Here is a 22492-nt window from a genome sequence, read left to right on the forward strand (position 1 = left end):
ATTTGTTTTTACATGTAATTGGTGAAAATAAGATATTCTTAGAAAAATGGGTATATCAGTTGGGTAATATGACAGAAAAAGAAAATGATAAATATTGAAGATGATGGAGAAAATTGGGACAGTAATTCACTGTTGGTAGAATTGATCCATCCATTCTGGAGAACAATTTGGAGCTAGGCTTAAAGTGTTTGATTATCAAACACTTTAACTCTTGGCTCCAACAATACCACTACTAGATCTGTATCTCAAAGACATTGCAAAAAGGGAAAAGGACTTATAGGCATAAAAATATTTATAATAGCTCTTTCTAGGGTAGTAAAGAATTGGAAATTGAAGGAATGTCCATCAATTGAGGAATGACTGAACAAATTGCAATGAATAAATGTAATCAAATACTATTGGTATATAAGAAATGATGAGCAGGAGGATTCCAGAAAAAAAATTTAGAAAGGCTTATGTGAATTAATGTAAAGTGAAATGAGCAGAATCAGCAGATTCTGCAACATTGTGCTGTGATCAATTATGAATGACTTAGCTCTTTTAAGCAATACACTTATCCAAGATATTTCCAAAGAACTCCTGATGAAAAATGCTATCCACAAGCAGAGAGAGATTTGGGATGGAGTCTGAATGCAGATTGAAGCACACGATTTTCATTTTATCTTTTGTGGTTCTTTTCTTTTGACCTATTTCTTCTTTCACAACATGTGAAATGTGGAAAAATATAATCATTTAAGGGAGAAGTTGGGGAAGAAAGGAAAAATTTGGAATTTTTTTAAATGTTAAAATTTTTCTTCACATGTAATTGGAAAAAAATAAAATCCTATTAAAGTTAAAAAAGAAAAATATTTGGTGACTACATAGCTTCATTTTAAGGGATTTCCTCAGTCAATAAACAAAATTTTGATACCATAGAAAATGTAAAGAAAATGACAAAAATAAGAGAACATGCCAATATTTATAAGATATAGACAAAGCAATCCTTAAAGAAAATTCTGTACTTCTTGTTATTTATTCAGGAAAAAAAGAGGGAGAAAACAAATCAATGAAGTGGGCACACATGCACATATGTATATTTTGTTGTTGTTTAAGTCATTTTCAACTCTTTGTGACCCCTTAGAGGTTTTCTTGGAAAAGATGCTGCAATGATTAACGATTTCCTTCTCCAGCTCACTTCACAGATGAAGCCATGGCAAAAAAGGGAGGGGGCAGTTTAAGTGCCATGCCCAATATCATACAAGTAGTAAGAAGCTAAAACTGAATTGAAATTCCAGAAGATGAGATTTCCTGACCTTAGGTCCAGCACTCTATCCATTGCATCACCTAGCTATCCATGTATGTATTATATGTATGTATTTTAAAAAAGAGAGAGAGGGAAAGAGAAAGATGAAAATATAGATATGCATATATTTATAGATCTATATGTATATGTGTATATAAAACATTGAAATGTTTTCTCTTTTGTAATTCGCTTTTCTACAACTTTTTCTCTCTATCTCTGTCTTTGTCTTTGTGTTTCTCTTTTTATCTCTCTTTTCTCTGTCTCTCCTCTCTTTTGTTCACTTTCTTTTGTTAAGGAAATAATTCAGTGTTATAATTTTTTCCTCCAAGAATTGCTTTAGCTAAATCTTCAATGTATTGTCATGTATTCTTATTTCTGTCACATATAGGTAGAGCTGAGGATAAGAAAAAGACTTCAACAAATAGCCTCACTCAATTAAAATGAAGCAAACTTCTCAGTGGAAAGAGTTGGCAGGAAGGGGAAAAGTTTGAGGAATTAAAAGTTTTGAAAAATCAATGTGGTGAATGACTGTAAACCAATTAGGATGTGTATAAAAAGAACACAATACAATCAAAATTGTCTTTCTGCAGTAAGGGCCCTGTTGAGATTATGTAACGTTAAATTGTAGTTATATAGTCAAGAAGGTTTCATGGTTTTCTCCAGCTTCTTTCAGCAGTGTGGAAATAAATGTAAAAGACAGTAAGAGGTAGAAGTAACATAGAATTGATGCATATCAGGACAATATTATTGACAGGGAGCAAGGGACTCAAGAGAACAGTATAGAATTTGACTGATTCATGTAAACTGAGGCTGGAAGGATTTTAGATCCCTGATAAAGATGAAGAACAGAGTTTAGAGTTACAGAGCTAAAGGATATGTGGAATCATAATAGATTGTCACCAAATAATGGAATTTCTAAGTTTATGAACATAGAAATGGAACATTTTTGAGGGACCGCAGGATGAGTGGAGTGACCCTATCTGCAAATAGCTGAGGTGAAATGAAGGGATCCATCACTGAAATAAGGAAATAGGATGTTTGAAAGTAAATCAATAGGTTTGTGGATGTCATTTAGCACAGGAGGTGAATAGAAAAGATAGACTGAACCAGACACTGAACTCATTGAAGAAGGAATATATCTCAGAGGTCAATAGATAACACGTATAAGAATTTTAATTGGAGGTAAATATTGATCAAAGGAACTTTCTTTTCTTCTTCTTTTTTTTTTTTCTTTTGTGAGACAATTGTGGCTAAGTGATTTGCCCAAGATCACACAACTAGTAATTGTTAAAAGTCTGAAGCCTGATTTGAACTCGGGTTTCCTGGCTTCAGAGCTGATTGAATGAACTTTCAAATTCTTCAAAGAAAGTTTGTTAAGTAATGGAAGGAAAAGGAGAGATTGGAAGTGGTGATAAAGGGGCGGTGGGGAAGAACTTTCCCACTTCAGCTAAATAAACCAAGGAAAGAGAAAAGGGTCTCATATGTTGAAAGTACTTAGAGCAGCACTTTAGTCATATTCAAGTTATTTAACTTAGGCAAATTATAATGAATTAGTAAATTTCTGGGAGGATACTAAATACTAAATGTAAATGCATTGGAATATCATTGCTCAGTAACAAATGATAAAAGAATTGGATTTAGAAACACCTGGAAAGATTTATATAAACTAACAGCAAATGAAGTGAATGGATCCAGGAGAAAAATTCATACAAATACAACACTGTGAATAAAAATAACTTTGAAAGCCATAATACCCCTAACAGTTGACAGTAGCCAACTACGCTTAAAATAGATAATGTAAAGTTTAGGAAAGTAATTTATTTTAGTCTTTGTCATAGCTGCATGCACTTTCATAATTCCATCAGGTTATTTGTGTACTTCTGAAAGTTTCCTACATTGTCCTTTATTAAAATGGTTTTAAAATTTTCAAATTTAACACCAACAGTACTTCAGTCTTCTTTAATGCCCATCAGATATTCAAGATGAAAAAAAATGTTAAAGCTTCTTTCATCTTTCTATCTAGAACTGGTCTCTAAATCAGGCAAACATTTGACTGCATGCAGAAAAAAAAATTTTAATTTTGCTGTGAAAGTTAAGATTGAATCACATTGTTTCTGTATTCCAGAAGAAATGTTCAGTGGTTAATTTTTTATATTAAAGCCTAATTAAAAGAAGAATAATCATTTCTATGACTTCAGGCATTTATACTGTCATCAATTAATAATGTAAAGGAGAGCAGAAATTTTTTCTTAGTGAACAGGTTATCTCATTAAAGTATTCTTCCTTTCCCCTCTCCAACTATTAAAAGAAATTCTCATCATTACTCCCCAGAACCTGCACTTTCCACACCAATGCTCAATAATCTTTTTATCAAAAAAGTATCATTTTGGAAAAGCAAACTGATAGTAATAATCATAGACAATATGTCACATGAGGGTGAAACACAGATAATGTGACAGTGCTTAGAGCAATGAACTAGTAGTAAAAACTTGTGGTTTCTACTCCCAACTCCATTAATTATATCTGAAGCTTTAGGAAATCATCCCCCTGATGCTTGGGGACTTTTCTGGATAATGGGGAATTAGGCCTGCAAAATCTCTAAAATATCTCCATGTGATAAAAGTTAAGTAACACTGTCCTGGGTGGCAAACAAAGTGCAATGCTCAAGGCAGATCCACTCTCTCCCTTGTGAAAGTTTTCAAAATTGTCCTGAAGATGTAGGAATTTCCAGGCGAGACACAATTTCTACCAGTGCATGTTAGCCCCTTATCTAAAATTTATAGCCTCTGAAAGTTGCTTAGAGGACTGAGAGGTTAAGGGACTTGGCCGAAGTCATACTGCCATTATGTAGCTGAGATAGCTTCTCAAACTTGGCCCTCCAGATTCTGAGGTTCATTCTCTAACCATTGTACCACAATAGCCTTAGGGATCTGATAAAGCCTCAGAAGGTGTCAGGGTCAATATTACCCACCTGTGGATACTTGAAGAGCTCGAGCAAGGTCCCCATCTGGACAGACAGAGCTGATGTGGCTCCTCCAATGACAGCTACAGACTTCTCTTGCTTCCAACAGTTGTAGTTAGGGATGATGTGGTCCTACCCAGACAGCCACCTCAGGGAGCTCCCCAAGGTCCTCTCATCACTGTGGTAGGTGTTGTAGAGGTAGAATCCCAGGGTTAGGTTGCGCAACAGGTTACGGTCCTGGTTGATCTCAATAGCAAATATTAGGGTCAGAGCTTGTTGGTAATTTTTATATAGCCACCTAAAGGGGACAGAGTCGGACACCATTAATAAAGTCTATAAAAATAATTAGCTTAAGAAAGAAAGATGTTACAGCCACATAAAGGTCAAACCTATAAACTCTGCCTCATTCTGAGTCTATTAATGACAGCCTCCCTTACTCCTACATTGTTTCTCTCATGTGATTGGAATGTTGAAGGCTTTTTTCTTGGAGTTCCTAGCATGGCTGTCTGCCAGTCACTCAATCATTCACTCACAGAATCACTCACTAATTAATTCATTCATTTAACAGAGATATAATGAATATCTAGCTTTTCAGACTCAGAGTTTGAAATTTTGAAGTCAACCCAGAAGTCATCTAATCTAACATTCTCACAAGGAATCCCCACCATAATATTTCCTATAAAAACATTATGGCTTTCCCAAGAAATAAATAAAGAAATCCTCTAAAATTAAAAATAAATAAATAAATGAAATCCTCCATTATCTTGTAAATATTGAACCAGAAGTGACTGCCAAAAGCTATATTCTCTCCTGGAGTCTGTGTTTGAATATCAGATCGTGCACATTTTCCCTATACCCTCACTAAGCTTTAGTCAGCACCAGTCCTGAACCTTGACCAACACCCAGGTATGAGCCCCCATGGTCCCTGATCCCAAGGATTAATTCTGCTTGTTCCAGATAATGACCCTATATAATTCTACTCCAAGATCCCACAATACCGAAGTGTGTCCCTCTTCCTTTTTCAGCCTGATCCTTGTATCTCCCTGATCCCCACAAAAAACAAAACAGAGAAGAATTGAGAATATCGTTAAATATTCAAGAAATATAAGCAAACATTAAAACATTTCCTTATGTTAGACCAATGGAGATAAAAATATGGAAGAGGGAAAACAAAGAGAGAAAGGGAATGTAAAATGCAGAAAGAACTCAAAAGCAATAGAGATGAATAGACCCAGAGACATACAGTAGAGATCACATTCCCATCTTCCATATTCTACCCTTCATCTCCCAAAACCATTGCTGCAAACCCCTTGTCAGATTTATGACTTCCCAGGGGCCTCACAGTGTGTGTGTGTGTGTGTGTGTGTGTGTGTGTTGTGTGTGTGTGTTTAGATCAAAACCTAATCTCTATGGTAAAGTTATTCACTATTTATATTTGAGTTTACATCTCTAGATACTGGGTTCTTGTATTTACCAGAGTTATTCATAATATAAGCAGGGCTGAGACATAGCTCCAGATCTTTCTACCACTTCAAGATCAGTCAAAATGAGACAGACAGACAGACAGAGCTGTAAATACAGACACAGATGAGGAGACAGGAAAATACAAAAGACAAACAGGGAGACAAACAGACATAAATCTTTAACTCTTTAGCTCTGAAGGAAAATCAGAGGATGGAACCTATGAGCAACAGAAGTCAAAAAAGGGAAGGAAGAGAGCCTGAGGTCAGCAGGCAAGGGTGCCCCTTCCTGCCCACCCCTTCCATAAATGACTCTATTCTTCAGCTCTCTCTGAGCCTCAGGCCGGCTGCCACTTACTTATAATCCCGACAGTCCTTGTCAGGTTTACTCTCAAAGAATTCTGCTCCTGTGAAACTTTTCACTTCCATTGTATACATGGGGAGAAAAGTGCCAATCATGACATCCCCATTTCTGACAAGGCTGGGGCTGATTTGGGGAAAGCAGAGGGGCTGATCTGTTCTGCTCTCAGAGGCTGGAAGCTTCAGGAGCAATGGCAAGCTCAGGACAGGAAGCAGCAGAGAAAACTGTTTCTGAACAAAAGGCCACATATCTCTGACTGTTAAATAAAGCCCCAAGTCTGACAGGAGTCAAGGGACTGCCAGAATTAAAGAGAAGTCAACCATTTGAGGTTTGGTCTACTGAGAAAAGTCCTGTCTTGTTCTGGGGCAGATGGCCAGCTCAAATACTCTCTCCACAACTGAGGAAACATAACAGGACACCAGCTGTGCTCACATTAAGGACAAGGACATTGACACAAGACCAAGGATGTGATGATAAGACTTCTCTGTATCTCAGCGATCTTGTGGTTAGTCACTGACAATTCTGCCCAGAGAGACATACAGGTCCATCAAGAGCTCTGGGGACCATTCCTGCCTCAGGCATCTCCAGCTGTGTCCCCTGCATCCAAGGTGAAAATGCAGGTGGAAAAACATGTTTTGGAATCTCTGTCCCTGTTTTCAACAGACACTACTGGCAGGTGCCTTCATGGAGGCAGTTATGTGCTCCTGTGTCACCCAAGGGGCCGCAGAATCCTGGAACTAGAGTCTAATGTGAAAAACAAACAAGATCAAAGAGAGGCAGCTGAGCTGAGAGTCCACAGGATTTGTGACCAGGAAACATCTTGTACTTTGATGAATTCACAAATTCAGCCTTTCCCCACAGTTGGGATCATACAAAGAGACTCAGGGAACAAAAATGGGACATCAGAGAACACTAGTCCACCTGGTGCCTGATATTTTGACATATTGACATGCTCTGAGAATTTAGGACCAGAAAAAACCAACATATGATTTTTAGAGATAAGAAATCTAAAGTAAAAATGTCTTGCCCATATGATTAATAAGTAGAATGATCCACTAATAATACAATCAAGTATTTTTGTAATGCCTTAAAGTTTGTAAAGCATTTTACATTTATTATCAAATTTTATTCTCACAACTCTTTTGTGAAATAGGTACTATTGTCTCCATTTTAATGAAGAAACAGCCAAATAGTCCAGAGAAAGATCCAATGTTTTCACTAGGATCTCACAATAAAAATGTAACTGAGGAAAGATTCAAATTCAGGTCTTCCTGATTCTAAATGAGACATTATGCATTACATCATTGATGCATGTGGAGAAAAGCATATTTCACTTCTCAAAATGGTAGAAGCAGGGAAATTCAGAGATTAAAACTTGTAGCAAAAGTCAGTGAAAAGCTATTGTTGACTGAAAAATCTATGTGAAGAATGAGGAGCTTGGACAGGGGCATAAAGACTAAAGGGAGCTTAAAAGCTTGATAGGTGAGGACCAAAGGAGTGCTCATTTTGGCAAAAGAAAAGGCCAGAAAAAGGAAATATGTCCTCTTTAGCTGTTGGAGCCCTACAAAGCTCAGGATCCCATGCCATCATTAAGATTTGCAAAATTCAATGATACATGTATACATAGAGCTACAGAACTTTAATAGCTAAAGTACACAATGAATAAATCATTGGACCTAGAGTCAGAAAATTGTTGCTATTGTTCACTCATTTCATGTCCAACTCTTTATAACCCCTTTTGGGGTTTGCTTTGCAATAATACAGGAAAGAATTTGCCATTTCCTCATTTTACAACTTATTTTAGAAATGAAACCGAGGTAAACAAGATTAAGTGTCTTGTCCATGGTTACCCAGTTAATGATGCCAGATTCAGGTCTGGCATCAATCCATTAGTTGCTCAGTCAGCAATACCTTATTTTAAAATCCTATTTCACAGACACTGATGCTGTGATCATAAACAAGTCTGAGTCAACGTTTGTCTGCCTCAGTTTCCTCTACTGGAAAATCAAGAAAAAATAGCATGTGGCCCTCACAATTGTTTGAGAATCGAATAATATAATACTTGTAAAGTCTTCAACAAAATTCCTGACCTGTAACAGCATCCCAAACATGCTAATGTCCCTTTTCCTTTAGCATAAATGCGTTAAGTCATTAAGTGTTTAATGACTTGTCTATTGTCTGCCAAATATAGTGTTTGATATACAAAACCAAAAATAAAACATTTCTTCCTGTAGGGAACCTACATCCTAATAGGAAAGGTGTATCTATAGTTCTCTGCAAACACATATAAAACATAGAAGATGTAAAATTGGATGGACTATTTTGAACACTTTTATATCACAATGCTGCTCCAGGAATATGGCATTTTCCTGTTGGGAAATCAAACTAATATAATAATGGTAAAGTGCTTAACACAAGGACTAGCATATACTAAGCACTACATTATTGTTATTATATAAGCAAATGTAATGTTTGATACCTAATAACACAAAAGCAGGTTTATAATGCCAAAAGTAATAAGATCAATGGCTTTTATATGTGATAATTTGAAAATTCAGTTGGTAATTATCTGAAGTCTATTGTTTGTACCTATTATATTTCTATATTGAGTTGTATTAATAAATCTGTATCTTGAAATTAAAGAGATTTGTAAGAGATCACCCAATTGTAATACATAATGTTTATGGTTATGGTTTCTAAATTTTCTTATATTGTATAATTTGGTTAACAATTATGTCAGCTTTTTTTTGTTAGAGAAACAATTTCTCTTATAATCTAAATGTTGTTAAATTAAGAATGGTACTGATTTTTTTTTTTTTAAGTGAATGGATGATCTCTGGAGAAAATTAGGGATAAAAGGAATATACTATTTTTTTCATCAGGACATGCCATTTGGACAAAAAGTAACAACATATTAGGACACAAAAACTTCACAATAAAATGCAGAAAATCATAAGTAGTAAATGCATCTTTATCAGATAATAATGTATGTAAGGGCCATGAAAAATAAACCAAAAATTAACTGGAAACTAAATAATCTAATCTAAAAGAATGAATGTGTCAAATAATAAATCATAGAAAGAATCAATAAATTCATCCAGGAGAATGAAATTATTAAGACAACATATCAAAATCTATGAGATGTAGCCAAAAAAGTTTTTAGGGAAAATTTTATATCTTTAGATGCTTATGTGAATAAAACAGGAAAAGAGAAGATCAATAAATTGTGCATGCAACTAAAAAAACTAGAAAAAAGAATTGAAACCTCCAATTAAATACCAAATTAGAAATTCTGAAAATCAAAGGAGAGATTAATAAAATTAAAAATAAGAAAACTATTGAACTTATAAAACTGAGTTGGTTTTATGAAAAAAACCAATAAAACAAATAAACTTTTAATGAGTGAAATGAGCAGAACCAGGAGATCATTGAACACAACAACATCAATATATGACAATCAATTCTGAAGGACGTGACTCTTTCCAAAAATGAGATGATTAATTCCATTTCCAATGATCTTGTGATGAAGAGAGCCATCTATACCCAGAGAAAGGACTGTGGGAACTGACTATGGTTCACAAGATAGCATTTCCACTTTTTTGTTGTTGTTTGCTTGCATTTTATTTTCTTTCTCATTTTTTTCTGTTTGATTTGATTCTTTGTGTGCAGCAAGACAATTATATAAATATATATGCATATACTGAATTTGACATATATTTCTACCATGTTTAACATATATTGGATTACTTGCCATATAGGAGAAGGGATGAGGGAAGGGAGAGGAAATTGGGACACAAGGTTTTGCAAGCATCAATGTTGAAAAATTATCCATGCATATGATTTGAAAATAAAAAGTTTTAATTAAAAAAGCATTAGTACAAGCAGTATAGCTTAAGAAATAATCAAATAAATCCAAAAATACTCTAGCCAGTGTTGGACTTTGTTATAATACAAGAGAGCTGTTGGAATACACGGGAGCCACTTGATAATGGCTGCTGGAGATCCAACCCAGAATGGATCTCCTCTTGGGAAGAGGATGATACAAGGAGACTGAGAGGCTGTTGCTGTTCTCTGACCTCTCTGAGTGAGAGGCCGTTGCATTGTCTGACCTCCCTCCTCTTTCCTCAGCCTTCTATTTTTCTCATTCCCAGTCCCCAATACCTGTGTCAACAACGGCTGCCCTGAAACTTCTTCAGATGCTGTGATTCACAGCTGGGGAAGGTCTTGGAGAATTGACCTGTCTCTTAACAGGAATTCTGAATGATGTTAGCACCTGGTCTGGTACAGGAGAGTTCAGATGAACTCCACATTTTATCACTAAAACAAAAGAAAGAGAACAGTGCACCAAGGGACAGTTTTGGTGTTCAGTCCTCTAGCATACAGTGGGGTGGTTTCTGGATGTAGAACCATGCGATGGCTTTTGTATTCTGTTCAAAAGTGTAAAGACCCTCATAGCCTAAATTTTTATACAGTTTTAAACAAAAAAAAAATGTTTTGTAATCAATTGGAGACTTCTCTGCCATCCAGAAGGAAAGATACTATTGTAGCACAAATCTAAGAAATGAGCATACTTTCTAAAACAAGTAAAGATTAAGCAATAAGGCAAAAAAAAAAAAAAAAAAAAATGAAAAATGTGTCAGTCTGTATGTGGGATGTAATACCTAATCTCTGTATTGATTAGCCTTGGATACAAGCATCTTGAGGAACTGAGATCACCAGTCAAAATGGACTTTACTGGTTCACAATTGTTCATAGTTTCAAGACCATCAGACAATCACTGGCTTGTCAATCTGCAATCCATAAAGATAGAAAATAAACTATCTGAATCTGGCCCTAAAAAAAGAAATCTTTTAATCTTCTCAATGGCAAAACAAAAAAATTATCACAGATGAGGACTAATGTTATTCTTTATGTAAATTTCAAGGTACCAGCATTCTAGAAATGAAATAGCTAGATTTTTCATATACAATATAATATATATTACTATAGTAAGCATCTAAACACGGAACATTTTCTTTAAAGAAAATTGGTGGACTTCAGATGCCAAATGGATAGAGTTCCCCGGAGTCATTCCCAAATCCCCTCCAAACAACCTTACAATCATTTCTAACAACACATTTTGGAGCAATGAAAATTAATATCTCAGGACAGAATGAAGGGTCAGCAAGAAAGGTCTTTCTCACTAGAAAATCCCCTCTTTCACTGAATGTCTGTCTTTTCTCCTGAAAGATAATGGTTAATTTTGCTGGATAGTTAATTCAAACTACCACTGATTCCATTGAGTGAATTTTATTTTTCCATTGAAATTTCCATTGAATTTCATTTTATTTAGTGAATTTTTTTCCATTTTGCCAATTTTTTTAAGGAGATGTTTTCTTTTTCTATTTCACCAATTTTATTTTTTAAGGAATTGAGTACAAGTCTTATCAAATGTCAGGAAATTCATGCTGGAGGGAAACCTTATGAATGTGATGAGAGTGGGAAGATCTTCCTTCCACAACAGAGAACAAATTCTTCAACATGTTTATACTAGAGAGAAACCTTACAAATATAATGTATATACTCTCAGAATAAATACCTTATTGCCATATCTAAGTAAGATGGATTCTTCATTCTTTTTTTCTTTCTAGCTGTCCTCCAATGCCAAGATCAACATGACAGATCCTAGAAAGTATGGGTAAAATTTTTGCTTAACTGCTATAGCTATAGCATCTCACATTGTGATGAAAATGCTTACTAAAATGGCAAACTGGAAACATTTAGAGAAGAGTAATGTGCTCATACTATTTTCAAATATAGTGGAAGTGATGAAGGAACTAATTCTAGTAGCTAGAGTGCCTGAAGAACAAAGGTTTATAATATTGTGTAGAAGGCAGTGACAAAAAAATCATTCAAACAAAAAGAAGAGCTAAAAATAAAATAAAAAAAAATGGTTTTCTGATGATGAGGTGGGGAAAGAAGGAAAGGAAAAAAAAGAGAAAGCTTGTTAAGAACCATGCCTGGGTGAAAGGGCAGGTCAATTTTCGGAGACCTTCCACAGCTGTGGATCATAACATCTGAAGGAGTTGCAGGGCAGCCTTTGCTGACACAGGTGTTGCTTGTGGACTGGGAATAAAATAAATTGGAGGCAGAAGGCAGAGGAGAGAGGTCAGACACCGAAACTGTCTCTCAGTCAGAGAACAGCAACTATCTCTCAGTCTCCTTGTATCGTTGTCATCATCATCTCACATGAAGAGATCCATTCTACAGGTATGATTTAGACCTGCAACAGCCACTGGCAGGTGGCTCCCATGTCACAGCAAAAGCTAGACCTAACTGAATGCAGAATTTCAGGAAATAGCAAGGTGAGATAAGGTTTTCTTAAATGAGTAATGCAAAAAAAAAAAAAAATTAGAGATATCGAAGGAAAATTTCATGCAAAAACTAGCATGATAAAAGACAAAAATTGTAAGAATTTAATAGAAACAGAAGAAATTAAGAAGAGTTGGCAAGAATTTATAGAGCTATACAAGAAAGGGATATTATTTATGTCAGGGTTTCTTAAACTTTGCCTACTCATGACCCCTTTTCACTCAAGATAATTTTATACAACCCCAGGCATATAGAAATATATTTATTTATATTTAAAATATATTTATTTATATAATACTTAAATTTATATAATATTTAAAATATATTTATTTATATAAATAAAAATATTTACTGATAATTTTCAATCCCCACATTCAATTACATAACCTCATATGATGTCATGACCAACAGTTTAAAAAGCTTTGATTTAGGTCATATCCATGTGGTGTCTTCAATTTAACTCTGAATTTTATAAGTAGCTCATAATGTGTCACCAGATGTATAATGTGAATATATATGGAATGTTTTTCAGTCATGTCCAGTTGGAATTTTTTAATGCTATTTCATTCTCTAGCTCATTTCACAGGTAAGAAAACTGAGGCAAACAAGAGTTATGACTTGCTCAGGGTCATACAGCTACTAAGTATCTGAAGGCCAAATTTAAACTCGGGAAGAGAACTCGAGGTCCAACCCCCATCCATTGCTTACTTACCTACCCCATTCATGGGTATCAATTAGATGATGGCATAAGGCATTTCACCATAAATGAATCAGCTAATGCTGCTGTTTACATGTTCTTGGGCAAATTTCTCCACTTTGACATTCCTAAGAATTCACATCTATCAACAGTACCATGGATGGATCTTTGTGGTGCTTTATAATTAAATTACAATTTAATTAAAGATTCCACTAATCCTCACTGGTTCCACGTTAAGCTGTTGTTGGGAGCAGACCAAAGAAGGATGCCATAAGGGCCAGTGTCACAGATCCTGGGACCCTTTTAATCCCAAGTAAAATTTTATCTTCTATAGGAAGATTTCCCCAATCCATCTAAATTATAATTGTTTCTATTTATCCTGTGTGCATCTTGCTTAAACCTCTTTGTTTCCTAATTTCTCCTAGTAGACTGTGAGCTCCTTGAAAGCAAGGACTTTTTGTATCTCCACTGCTTAGCTCAGTGCCTGGCATATAATAAATACTTAATGTTTTTTGGCTGTATGTAGGATGGAGGGAAATTAGGAGGCTGTTGAAGTAATTTAGGTGGGAGGTGATGAGTGTCTGAAACAAAGTGGTAGCTGTGTCAAAGAGTCATATGCAAGATGTTGGACAGAAAAGGCAAAATTTGCTAATTGGTTTTATATACACACATTTATATATACACACATATATAAAAATATATATGGAGGTAAAGTGGATATTTGTTATTTTAATATTGAAATTCTTTCAAAATTCTGGTATACTCCACAGAATCAGTAGACACTAAAAGTAGGTGGGTGGAGAATGAGAGGTGTTAAGAAAATCCCCAACCAGGAATAGGAAGGCAAAGAGGATATAAGTTTTCTTTACTTTTAGTATCTCTAGACACCTTCCAGTCTAGTTTTGTAACCATGAATGCAGCCTTTAATCAGGTTTCACTTTTTCTTTGCAGGTTTTAAACTTAAAGGCATATGGGACAATTTACATAGCGACTCTTCTAGTGGCTGGCATACATTTCCAATACTGGAGCCTCACAACTCAACAGGAAAGCAGGCAAATAAAGGAGATTGGAGGGGGGGCAAGGGAATCCTCTGAATGGATCCATGAAAGACAGATCTGAGGAGTTAGGAAGACAGACCAGAAGGGAAAAAACAAAACAGAAACAAACTCCAGACTTTGAAACTTAGGTTTTTATATTAGTGAAGAAAACCAACTCTTCAATCACACACAAACAACTTGTGCCTTTCTATGTATCTTTTGACTAAGGACACCATTATCCATTAATGTTTGAGCTGGATTCAGAAGTTCTTGAGACAATTAATTAGGATACATACACAAACTTGGGTAAAAGTAATTTTACTTAAGGTTGAAACGATAATAGAAATTTTCCAAACAAAATATTTACTAGACATTTTCAAGTATTTGTGAGCAATCAACAAGCAGTCCTTCAAAATGCCCTGTAATAAAATGTAATAAAAATGAGTTTTATTCTCCAGAGATCCTACAGGTTTCATGTCAAACAGAGGCATCTTCAATTTACAGTATTCTAGAATAAAGCTGTCATCTGAGCATGTATAGTAGCTAGAGAACTCAAGTAAAAACTGGCTACTGCCCAAATGCTACAAAGGGATGTCAAAACAGGGAGAAACCTATTGGGTCTTGGGAAAAGATCATTTGGTTACCTTGATCTCTTCCAGTTTGGTATGTCTTATATCTCCGAACATGTCCTAGGATCAGAACAAGATATTCTTTGCATCAGCTCATAAGATTAGGTCTCAAGATTTTAGCTACTTAAAACTAAAATCCAATCCTCTGTGGTATAACTTTTTGTCATTGCTCTAGTATGCACAGAGCACTGCCATGAGGAGCTCAGAAACTCTGAGATCCAATCTGGTTTCTGTAATCAGTTAGAGAGTAGAGAAGTCACCTCCCCTCTCAGCCTTAGATAAAAATACAGGACCAAATCTCCTTCCTAGTCAGCCGTAGTCAAGTGCTTTTCAAACCACTTGGGAAGGTGTTTGTCAGGTGACATTTCTGAGGAGATTCTATGACTAAATCTAGAACTGGAATGGATTCACTACAGAGAAGCATCGTATGTGATGGTGACATCCCAAGATTAGAATAAGGGGATGCCAAGGATGGAACCTACGTGAATATTTCCCAGCTGTGTGAGCAAGGGCAAGTCAATCCTGTCAGCATCTATTTTCATAGGATTGTTATAAGGATAAAGTGAGATGATGTGTAAAGGCACTTTACAACCTTCAAAGCTACATAAATTGAACTGATGCTAAGTGAAATGAGTAGAACCAAGAGAACATTATACACAGCAACAAGACTATGTGATGATCAGCTGTGATGGACTTGGCTCTTCTCAACAATGGGGTGATTCAGGGCAATTCCAATAGACTTATGATGGAGAGAGCCATGTGCATCCAGAGAGAACTATGGGGACCGAATATGGAGCACAGCATAGTATTTTCACTTTTTTGTTGTTGTGGCTGCTGTCCTGTCTTTTTTTTTTTTTTTCTTTCTCATTTTTTCCCCTTTTTGATCTGACTTTTCTTGTGCAGCATGATAAATGTGGAAAGAAGTTTAGAAGAACTGTATATGTTTAATCTATATTAGATTGCTATCTGGAGAAAGGGAGAGTTTTGAAACACAGATTTTGCAAGGGAGAATGCTGGAATACATTTGCATGTATTTTTAAAAAATCAAAAGCTATTTTTATAAAAATTAAAAGCTATTTAAGTGTCAGGTGAATAGCTGGAGTGTTATCTTGTGGAAAGGCCTGATGAAATGATAAAAGGATTTTGTGCTCCTTGAGGTCAGGAGGGATTTTAGTAACTAGAAACTAAGCTTTGATTAACCGTGGACAATGGAAGAGACACAAATCCAGCTTTCAAATTTATAACATGTGTGATCCTGGGCAAATCAATTAACCTCTGTCTGCCTCAGTCTCCTCACCTATTAAATGAGGACCATAATAACACCTTCCATCCAGGTTGGTTGTGAGGATAAAATGACAAAATGCTTGTAAAACATTTTGTAAACATTAATTCAAATCTAAATGTTAATTATTATTATTCACATTCAGAAGAGCAAAGTCATGGCAGTGAGGCAATAGGAAAACCAACAGTTTCTAGGGCCAAGGAACAAATCTGTTGGCAGAGTCACCACAATGAGACATGAATGTCTAAAGATGACTGGCTAAAGGACTTAATACCTCCCAATCAGAGTAAGACAGTCAAAAACCACTGTGTCCTTTCTATGTGCCCTTGGCTGTTCTAAACCTCATTCTTGGTTTGTAAAATGAATCTAAGGTCCTTTACCTAAGCAATATTACTACTCTAATATTCTATCTCTAAAATATGAGTGGGCATAAAAAAAGACAGGGTCCTAGCTTCTGTTTCTGGTGGAAGCAGAGAACATTAGGTAGAGAATACCTATTTTTCTCCAGTATGAATTCGTTGGTGTTTACTAAGCTGTGTGTTCCAACCAAAGGTCATCCCACATTCCTTGCACTGATAAGGCTTCTCGCCAGTATGAATCCTGTGATGAGATGTCAGTGAAGAGGTATATCTAAAAGCCTTTCCACATTCGTTACATTCATACGGTTTCTCTTGAGTGTGAACTCGTTGATGTTTACTAAGCTGGGCCTTCTGACAAAAGGCTTTCCCACACTGATTACATTCATAAGGTTTGTCTCCAGTGTGAATTCTCTGATGTCGAGTAAGCTGTGTCCTCCGGCTAAAAGTCTTCCCACATTCGCAACATTCATAAGGCTTCTCTCCTGTATGAATTCTCTGATGTTCAATAAGTTGTATGTTCTGGGGGAAGGCCCTCCCACATTCGTTACATATATATGGTTTTTCTCCAGTATGGATCCTGTGATGGTAAGTAAGGGAAGAGCTGTGTTTAAAAGCCTTCCCACATTCATTACATTCATAAGGTTTCTCTCCAGTATGAATTCTGTGATGGGAACTGAGGGATGAGCTATGTCTAAAAGTTTTCCCACAGTAATTACATTCATAAGGTTTCTCTCCAGTATGGATTCTCTGGTGTCCAAGAAGCTGTATGCTCTGGGGAAAGGCCTTTCCACATTCGTGACACTCGTAAGGTTTCTCCCCATTATGTGTTCTCTGGTGTAAAGTAAGATGTGTGCCTCGGACGAAGGCCTTCCCACATTGATTACATTCATAAGGTTTCTCTCCCGTGTGCGTTCTCTGATGTTCAATGAGATGTGACCGCCGGCTGAAGGCCTTCCAACACTGATTACACCCATAAGGTTTCTCTCCAGAATGACTTCTCTCATGTCGAGCAAGATGTGCACTCTGGCCAAAGGCCTTCCCACACTCATTACATTTATAGACTTCTTTTCTAGTATGAGTTGTCTGATGTTCCAGAAGTTTAATGTTCTGGGGAAAGGTCTTTCCCCATTTATCACACTCATAAAGTTTCTTTCCAGATTGAATTCTCTGATAAGAAATAATGGATGAACTGTGGCATATGGTGCTCCCACATTCACTATATTCATGAAGTTTCTCTTCAGTACAAATTCTGTGACATTCAATAACATCAGAATTACAACTGAAGAATTTCTCATATTCACTGTGCTTAGAAAACGCCATCTTTGAGGAGTTTCTGTTGCATTTGCTTGGGTCTGAATTTAGTCTGAAGCTCTTAATGTGTTTGTCACATTTATGGAGATTCTTTACTGTGTGTTCTCCCAGTTGTGGAGAAGGGGCTAGATTTAAGTTTCTGCCATATTCATTACATGGATGGCTTCTCACTGTGGTCAAAGAATTCCTTTGGGTGATTACTTGCTGAGATTTTTTCTTCTTATTACTTTGCTGCCTCTCTAACTTGGCATCATATTCACAGGCTTCTCCAAACTTGGAAACACAGGCACCATCCCTTAGGGGTCTGTCTTGGGATGATATACCCATAAAAATGTTGTGTTTTGGAGTTTCAGGCCTAATCTCCCAGTCTGGGGGGGGAAAAAGTAAATATCTGTTGTGCCCAATGTTAAACTTTTAGTTGTATCTCTCATGTTGCCCACCCCTTTCAAAAAAATGGTCAAACTATAATAATTTATAATTTATTTAGAAAAAAGTTTTTTCCTAATGACCTCACACCCAGTAAAGTATGCAAATTATTCTTAAAATTTCTAAATATGTAAAAAAGTATCTATAGTGACTTAGTGACTTCCTTAAAGTCTCATAATTAATTAATAACAGAGTAGCTGAAATAGGATTCAATGGAATAGGCTTTCTACATATGGAAATTTAATGAGGAGCTGCAAGATCATCTATTAGGAATAACATAAAGAGGATCCAGCATTGAGTCAGAGGCTGGACTCAACTACTCCTCAGTTTCCACAGATTCTATGATTCTGGCTCGTTATTTATTCTAGATAAATCACTGTGATGTAAGAAAGTACTTATAAGAAAGGCCACGGCTCTGATTATCCCAGGTCTTTTTCTCAACATCCCTCGTCCTGTCACCTCCAAGGTCTCTGGCCTGCTCTTTCTATTCTGTGGAAGGGACCAGCTTCAAGTGTCTGTCATATGACATGTACAGACACAATTAGAGATGGTTACTATATTATTAAAAGGCCCAGATTGCATTAATCTTCAATGCTGTAATTAAAGAATAAGCACTAGGATAATAAATAAAACATGACTTTAGTACAAACAGTTGTCATTTGAATGAAAAAAGCAATCCCTCCTTGCTAAGAAAGTACATGGCATTGACATTTTTTTAGTCTTTTAGATTGTGTAAAAATAGGCAGGAGGAAGTTAAACGGGGGAAACACTAAGGGAAGAAATAGCACTAAAGTAAAGTTACAGTGAACAAGAAATAGGAGACATCATCTGGGATAAGCATCTAGAACCTCATTATCTCACACATGGAATCCTGCAACAGAATCTTCCTAAGTCTGCCAATCTTCTCCCCCTGCCCCCATTTATCCATCAACTGGCTGTGAAATCTTCCTTGATGACCTCATTGCTCAGCTTAATGCAAGCTTTCCCTGAATGTCTCTTTCTCTGAATTCTTCAAGGGCTTACTGTCTCGACCACTCATTCTAACAGAAGTCTGGGATGTTCAGCATTATTGGCTGCTTTTAAGCCTTATGTATTTTATCTAGAACCAAAAATTCTGGAGGGCCATGAACTAATCTCCCACTTTTGTGGCTCCAGAAACACTGTACATGGCTGGCTAGCAATCACTCAATATTCAATCTGTTGGAAGAATTAAAAGAAGATAATGGAATGGGAGCCCAAGACAGAGCTGAGCTCTCACAAAGACATTTAAAAAAGACAAAAACAAAAAGAAGCCCAAGAACCAGCATCGGAAGACATAAAAGGAGGCAGTTCAATACTCCCATGTCCAGTGACAAATTTGATCAGGCCTCAATTTACTTCCATTTTCAGAGGCCTGCCCCTTCTAGCCAAAATCTCTCTAGAGCCTTTTTCAGCATCTCATTTTGTATTTGTCTTGCCTGTTTTGGTATGTCTGTTCTTATCTACAAGTATCGATGTCTCCTGTACCTTATGCCATATGTGGAAACCCCTCTGATGGTCCCCTAAAAACAGGATCAAACTTCAAAGTGCTGAATCCCTAAGAATGAATGCTCCCTTAGGTGTGTATGGTCATTTGTCATTGATAAGAGAAATCCACGGTGGTTGAACAAGAACAGGAGAGGCAAGTAAGCCAATGATTAGGTTTCTTAAATAGGCAAACTGAGACTCAGATGAAAAACTTAGTAACTCTCCTAGTAGTCTGTTAACTAATCTAGAAGAAGTGGGACACAGACCTATATCTATGAATTCCATCCCAGGGTCCTTTTCATTTAGCAATATTTCCATCCCACAATGTAAAGTAAACAGGATGATTTTGTGATTACCTTTCTCAAGACAAAATACACATTAAAAGACAGAAGAGAAATGAATTAAGGGAGATGAGGCAGAGGGAGGAGAAGGTGACCACCAACCAGGCATGTGAGAAAGAATGGAGAGGAATGACTTGGTGCCTAGAGAGATGAAGAAGTTCATAGCAGATAGCCATAGCCCTTTTTCCCACACCTGGAGTGTGGGAGACTATGTGAAAGATTCCTTCCCCCTTGATGGCTACCTGAACTGTCTCTGGCCAAGCTTCCCCTGCTGGGGTCCCTCACTCACCTGCACATCTGCATCTTGGGCCTTCTCTCTCAGGGGTCCAAGGTGCCTCCCCCTGCTCCAACTGGGAGATCACATCTGGTTTGGAGACGGCAAGTCCTGCTCATAGGAAAAAGGAGAATCCTAGAATCAGCTCTAACCCTTTTGTTTTCTGAGAATGGTGGGAATGATTCGCAAAATGAATTTAGGCTTAGAAATAAAAATTAATTATCGGGGCCCATCTGTGGTAAGAGCATAGATACCCAGTATCTCCAGATATCTGCCCTAGGACTTTAGGAAAGAATCTTTGACCAGAGGGAACCAAGAATGGGAGAGAGGGAAGCGATCTCTGAGTGCTCACAAAGCTTTGTGGTGCATGAAGCTCAGAACATGTGCTCCACCAGGGCCAGATCCCGATCTCCCAAGAGCCCTCCTTACCCAGGCACACCAGGTTCCTATAGTTCTCCAGAGTTACATCCTTGTACAGCTCCTTCTGAAAAGCATCCAGGTGCCCCCACTCCTCCCAGGTGAAGTCCACGGCCACATCCTTAAATGTCACTAACTCCTGAAAGCAGACACGACCTCTGTTTACCCAGAAATGCCTCCTCCTACACCCATTGGGACTCGCCGCTCCGGGATCTCCGTTTTATAATAATTTGGACTCGTGTCACAAGCAGATGACAATATTTCCATGGGCCTGTGTATACTGACCATGACCCCCACTCCCGCTGTGGGATTCTCTTCCGTGTTGCCCCTAAAACTGATACCAGAGGTCTGGCCCACCATGGGCCCTCCAACATGGGCAGAGAGGGCGTGATCCTGATGCCAAAGCAGAGTGCTCCTGTACCATCCCTCTGCCCAGGGCCTCCATCTTTCCATAATAAACCAAGGCGTGATTTGCATATTTTCCAACTACCTATCTGCATGTGGCTGCCTCTTCTTCATGCTCGCCCAAAAGAGCAGACGGCAGAGTGAATGCAGAAGCAGGTGCTTCTCCAGCTGCTCTCCATTAACTGAGACAGGAAGGAGTTGCAAAAACAATGTATAACGATACTCACCCAATGTATTTGTTGGTGGAAAATAGTTATTTTGGTAAATATAATATTTTTGTTGCCATGTAATCATAGGTTTCTTGTTATTTTAAAGAAGTTACTATTTTACAAGGTTTTACTTTCTATGTCAGGCCTGGAATCAGGAAGACCCGAGTTCAAATCCAGGCTCAAACCCTTCTTGGCTATGTCCCCCTGGGCAAGGAACCCCGTGTGCCTCAGTTTCCTCATCTGTAAAGTGAGCTGAGTGGGAAAGAAACTCCCCGGGAGGGTCACGAGGCCGCGGCGGAACCGCGTCCCTGTGACGCGCCCGGCCTCCGTGACAGCACGTGAGGGTGGTTTCCCTTCCGGGGCCTCAGGTCCCCCCGCAGGACACCAGCTGTCCCTCACCTGGGGGTCCACCATCTCCCGCAGCTTCTCCGAGGCCGGCTTCGGGCCAGACGATTCTGGGGAGAGAAAGGACAGTTCCTCGAACCCGCAGCCCCCCCCCCCCCCACCCCGCCTGGAGTCCGCAGCGCTCGTGGGGGGCCTTGGCGGGACAAAGGAGAGGGAAGCTCCAGAAAGAGAGGGCGGGCACACCTTTCTCCCCGCCCCGAGCCGGGCCCACATCGCTTATTGGCTCCCAGGACGGGCCCTCGCCCGACCTGACCAATTGGAGCCTACGCTCGCCCAGGAGGCGGGGCGCGGAGGAGGGGCGCGCCACATGCGCAAATGTACCCTCGGCCAGCATTCCAGTCCCTCCGGATTCCCTCCAGTCTCCCCCCGGCCTGCTGTCTCTGCCCGCCCGCCTCCGGAGCCCACTCACCCCGGACCAGAAGGGACGCAGGTCTTGAAGCCCTAGCAGCTGCTGAAGGCGCAGGGCCGAGAAGGCCACAGACTGAGAGGACCTAGGAAGCCGACAGCAGCGCCGCCCGCAGGGGAAAAGCGGAAGCGGAAGGGGAGGAGCGGAAGCGGAAGTGGCGGGGAAGAGAGGCCGCGCCTCCTCCTGCCTGCCTCGGCCTTGCGTCTCGCAATTTCCATGACAACGTCCAGAGAGAGGACTTTCCATTGCTGCACATGCTCAGTGGCGCTTTTCGTGCTGGCCCTGTCCACGGTGTGATTTCTCAGAAGGGGTGGGGCCAGGAGGACGTCACGTGTCCAACACGTGCAGTGCGTCTGCCCCCTCGTGGTGAAC

The 22492-nt window shown here is 38.3% G+C and overlaps 1 protein-coding gene across 4 annotated transcripts in view; it reads right to left on the reverse strand.

Annotated features, from left to right (window-relative positions):
- The window catches only part of LOC100917747 (zinc finger protein 2 homolog), a 39991-nt gene extending 17690 nt beyond the window's left edge, over positions 1-22301 (reverse strand). The window contains exons 1-5 of one of the 4 annotated variants that reach the window (XM_031949143.1): positions 22124-22287; positions 21709-21764; positions 20708-20834; positions 20294-20389; positions 4254-4542 (exon numbers count right to left, since the gene is read on the reverse strand). In XM_031949143.1, coding sequence (XP_031805003.1) covers positions 4511-4542; positions 20294-20389; positions 20708-20834; positions 21709-21723 — 270 coding nt within the window. In that variant the 5' untranslated portion in view covers positions 21724-21764; positions 22124-22287 and the 3' untranslated portion in view covers positions 4254-4510. Of the gene's footprint in view, positions 1-4253; positions 4543-13820; positions 14840-15701; positions 18100-20293; positions 20390-20707; positions 20835-21708; positions 21765-22123 lie in introns of those variants that run through there. The other 3 variants (XM_031949141.1, XM_031949142.1, XM_023497161.2) reach the window with 3 other exon arrangements.
- Between the last annotated feature and the right edge of the window lie 191 nt (positions 22302-22492).

The sequence above is a fragment of the Sarcophilus harrisii genome, chromosome 1 (assembly GCF_902635505.1).
Source record: "Sarcophilus harrisii chromosome 1, mSarHar1.11, whole genome shotgun sequence".
Taxonomy (NCBI): Eukaryota; Metazoa; Chordata; class Mammalia; order Dasyuromorphia; family Dasyuridae; genus Sarcophilus; species Sarcophilus harrisii.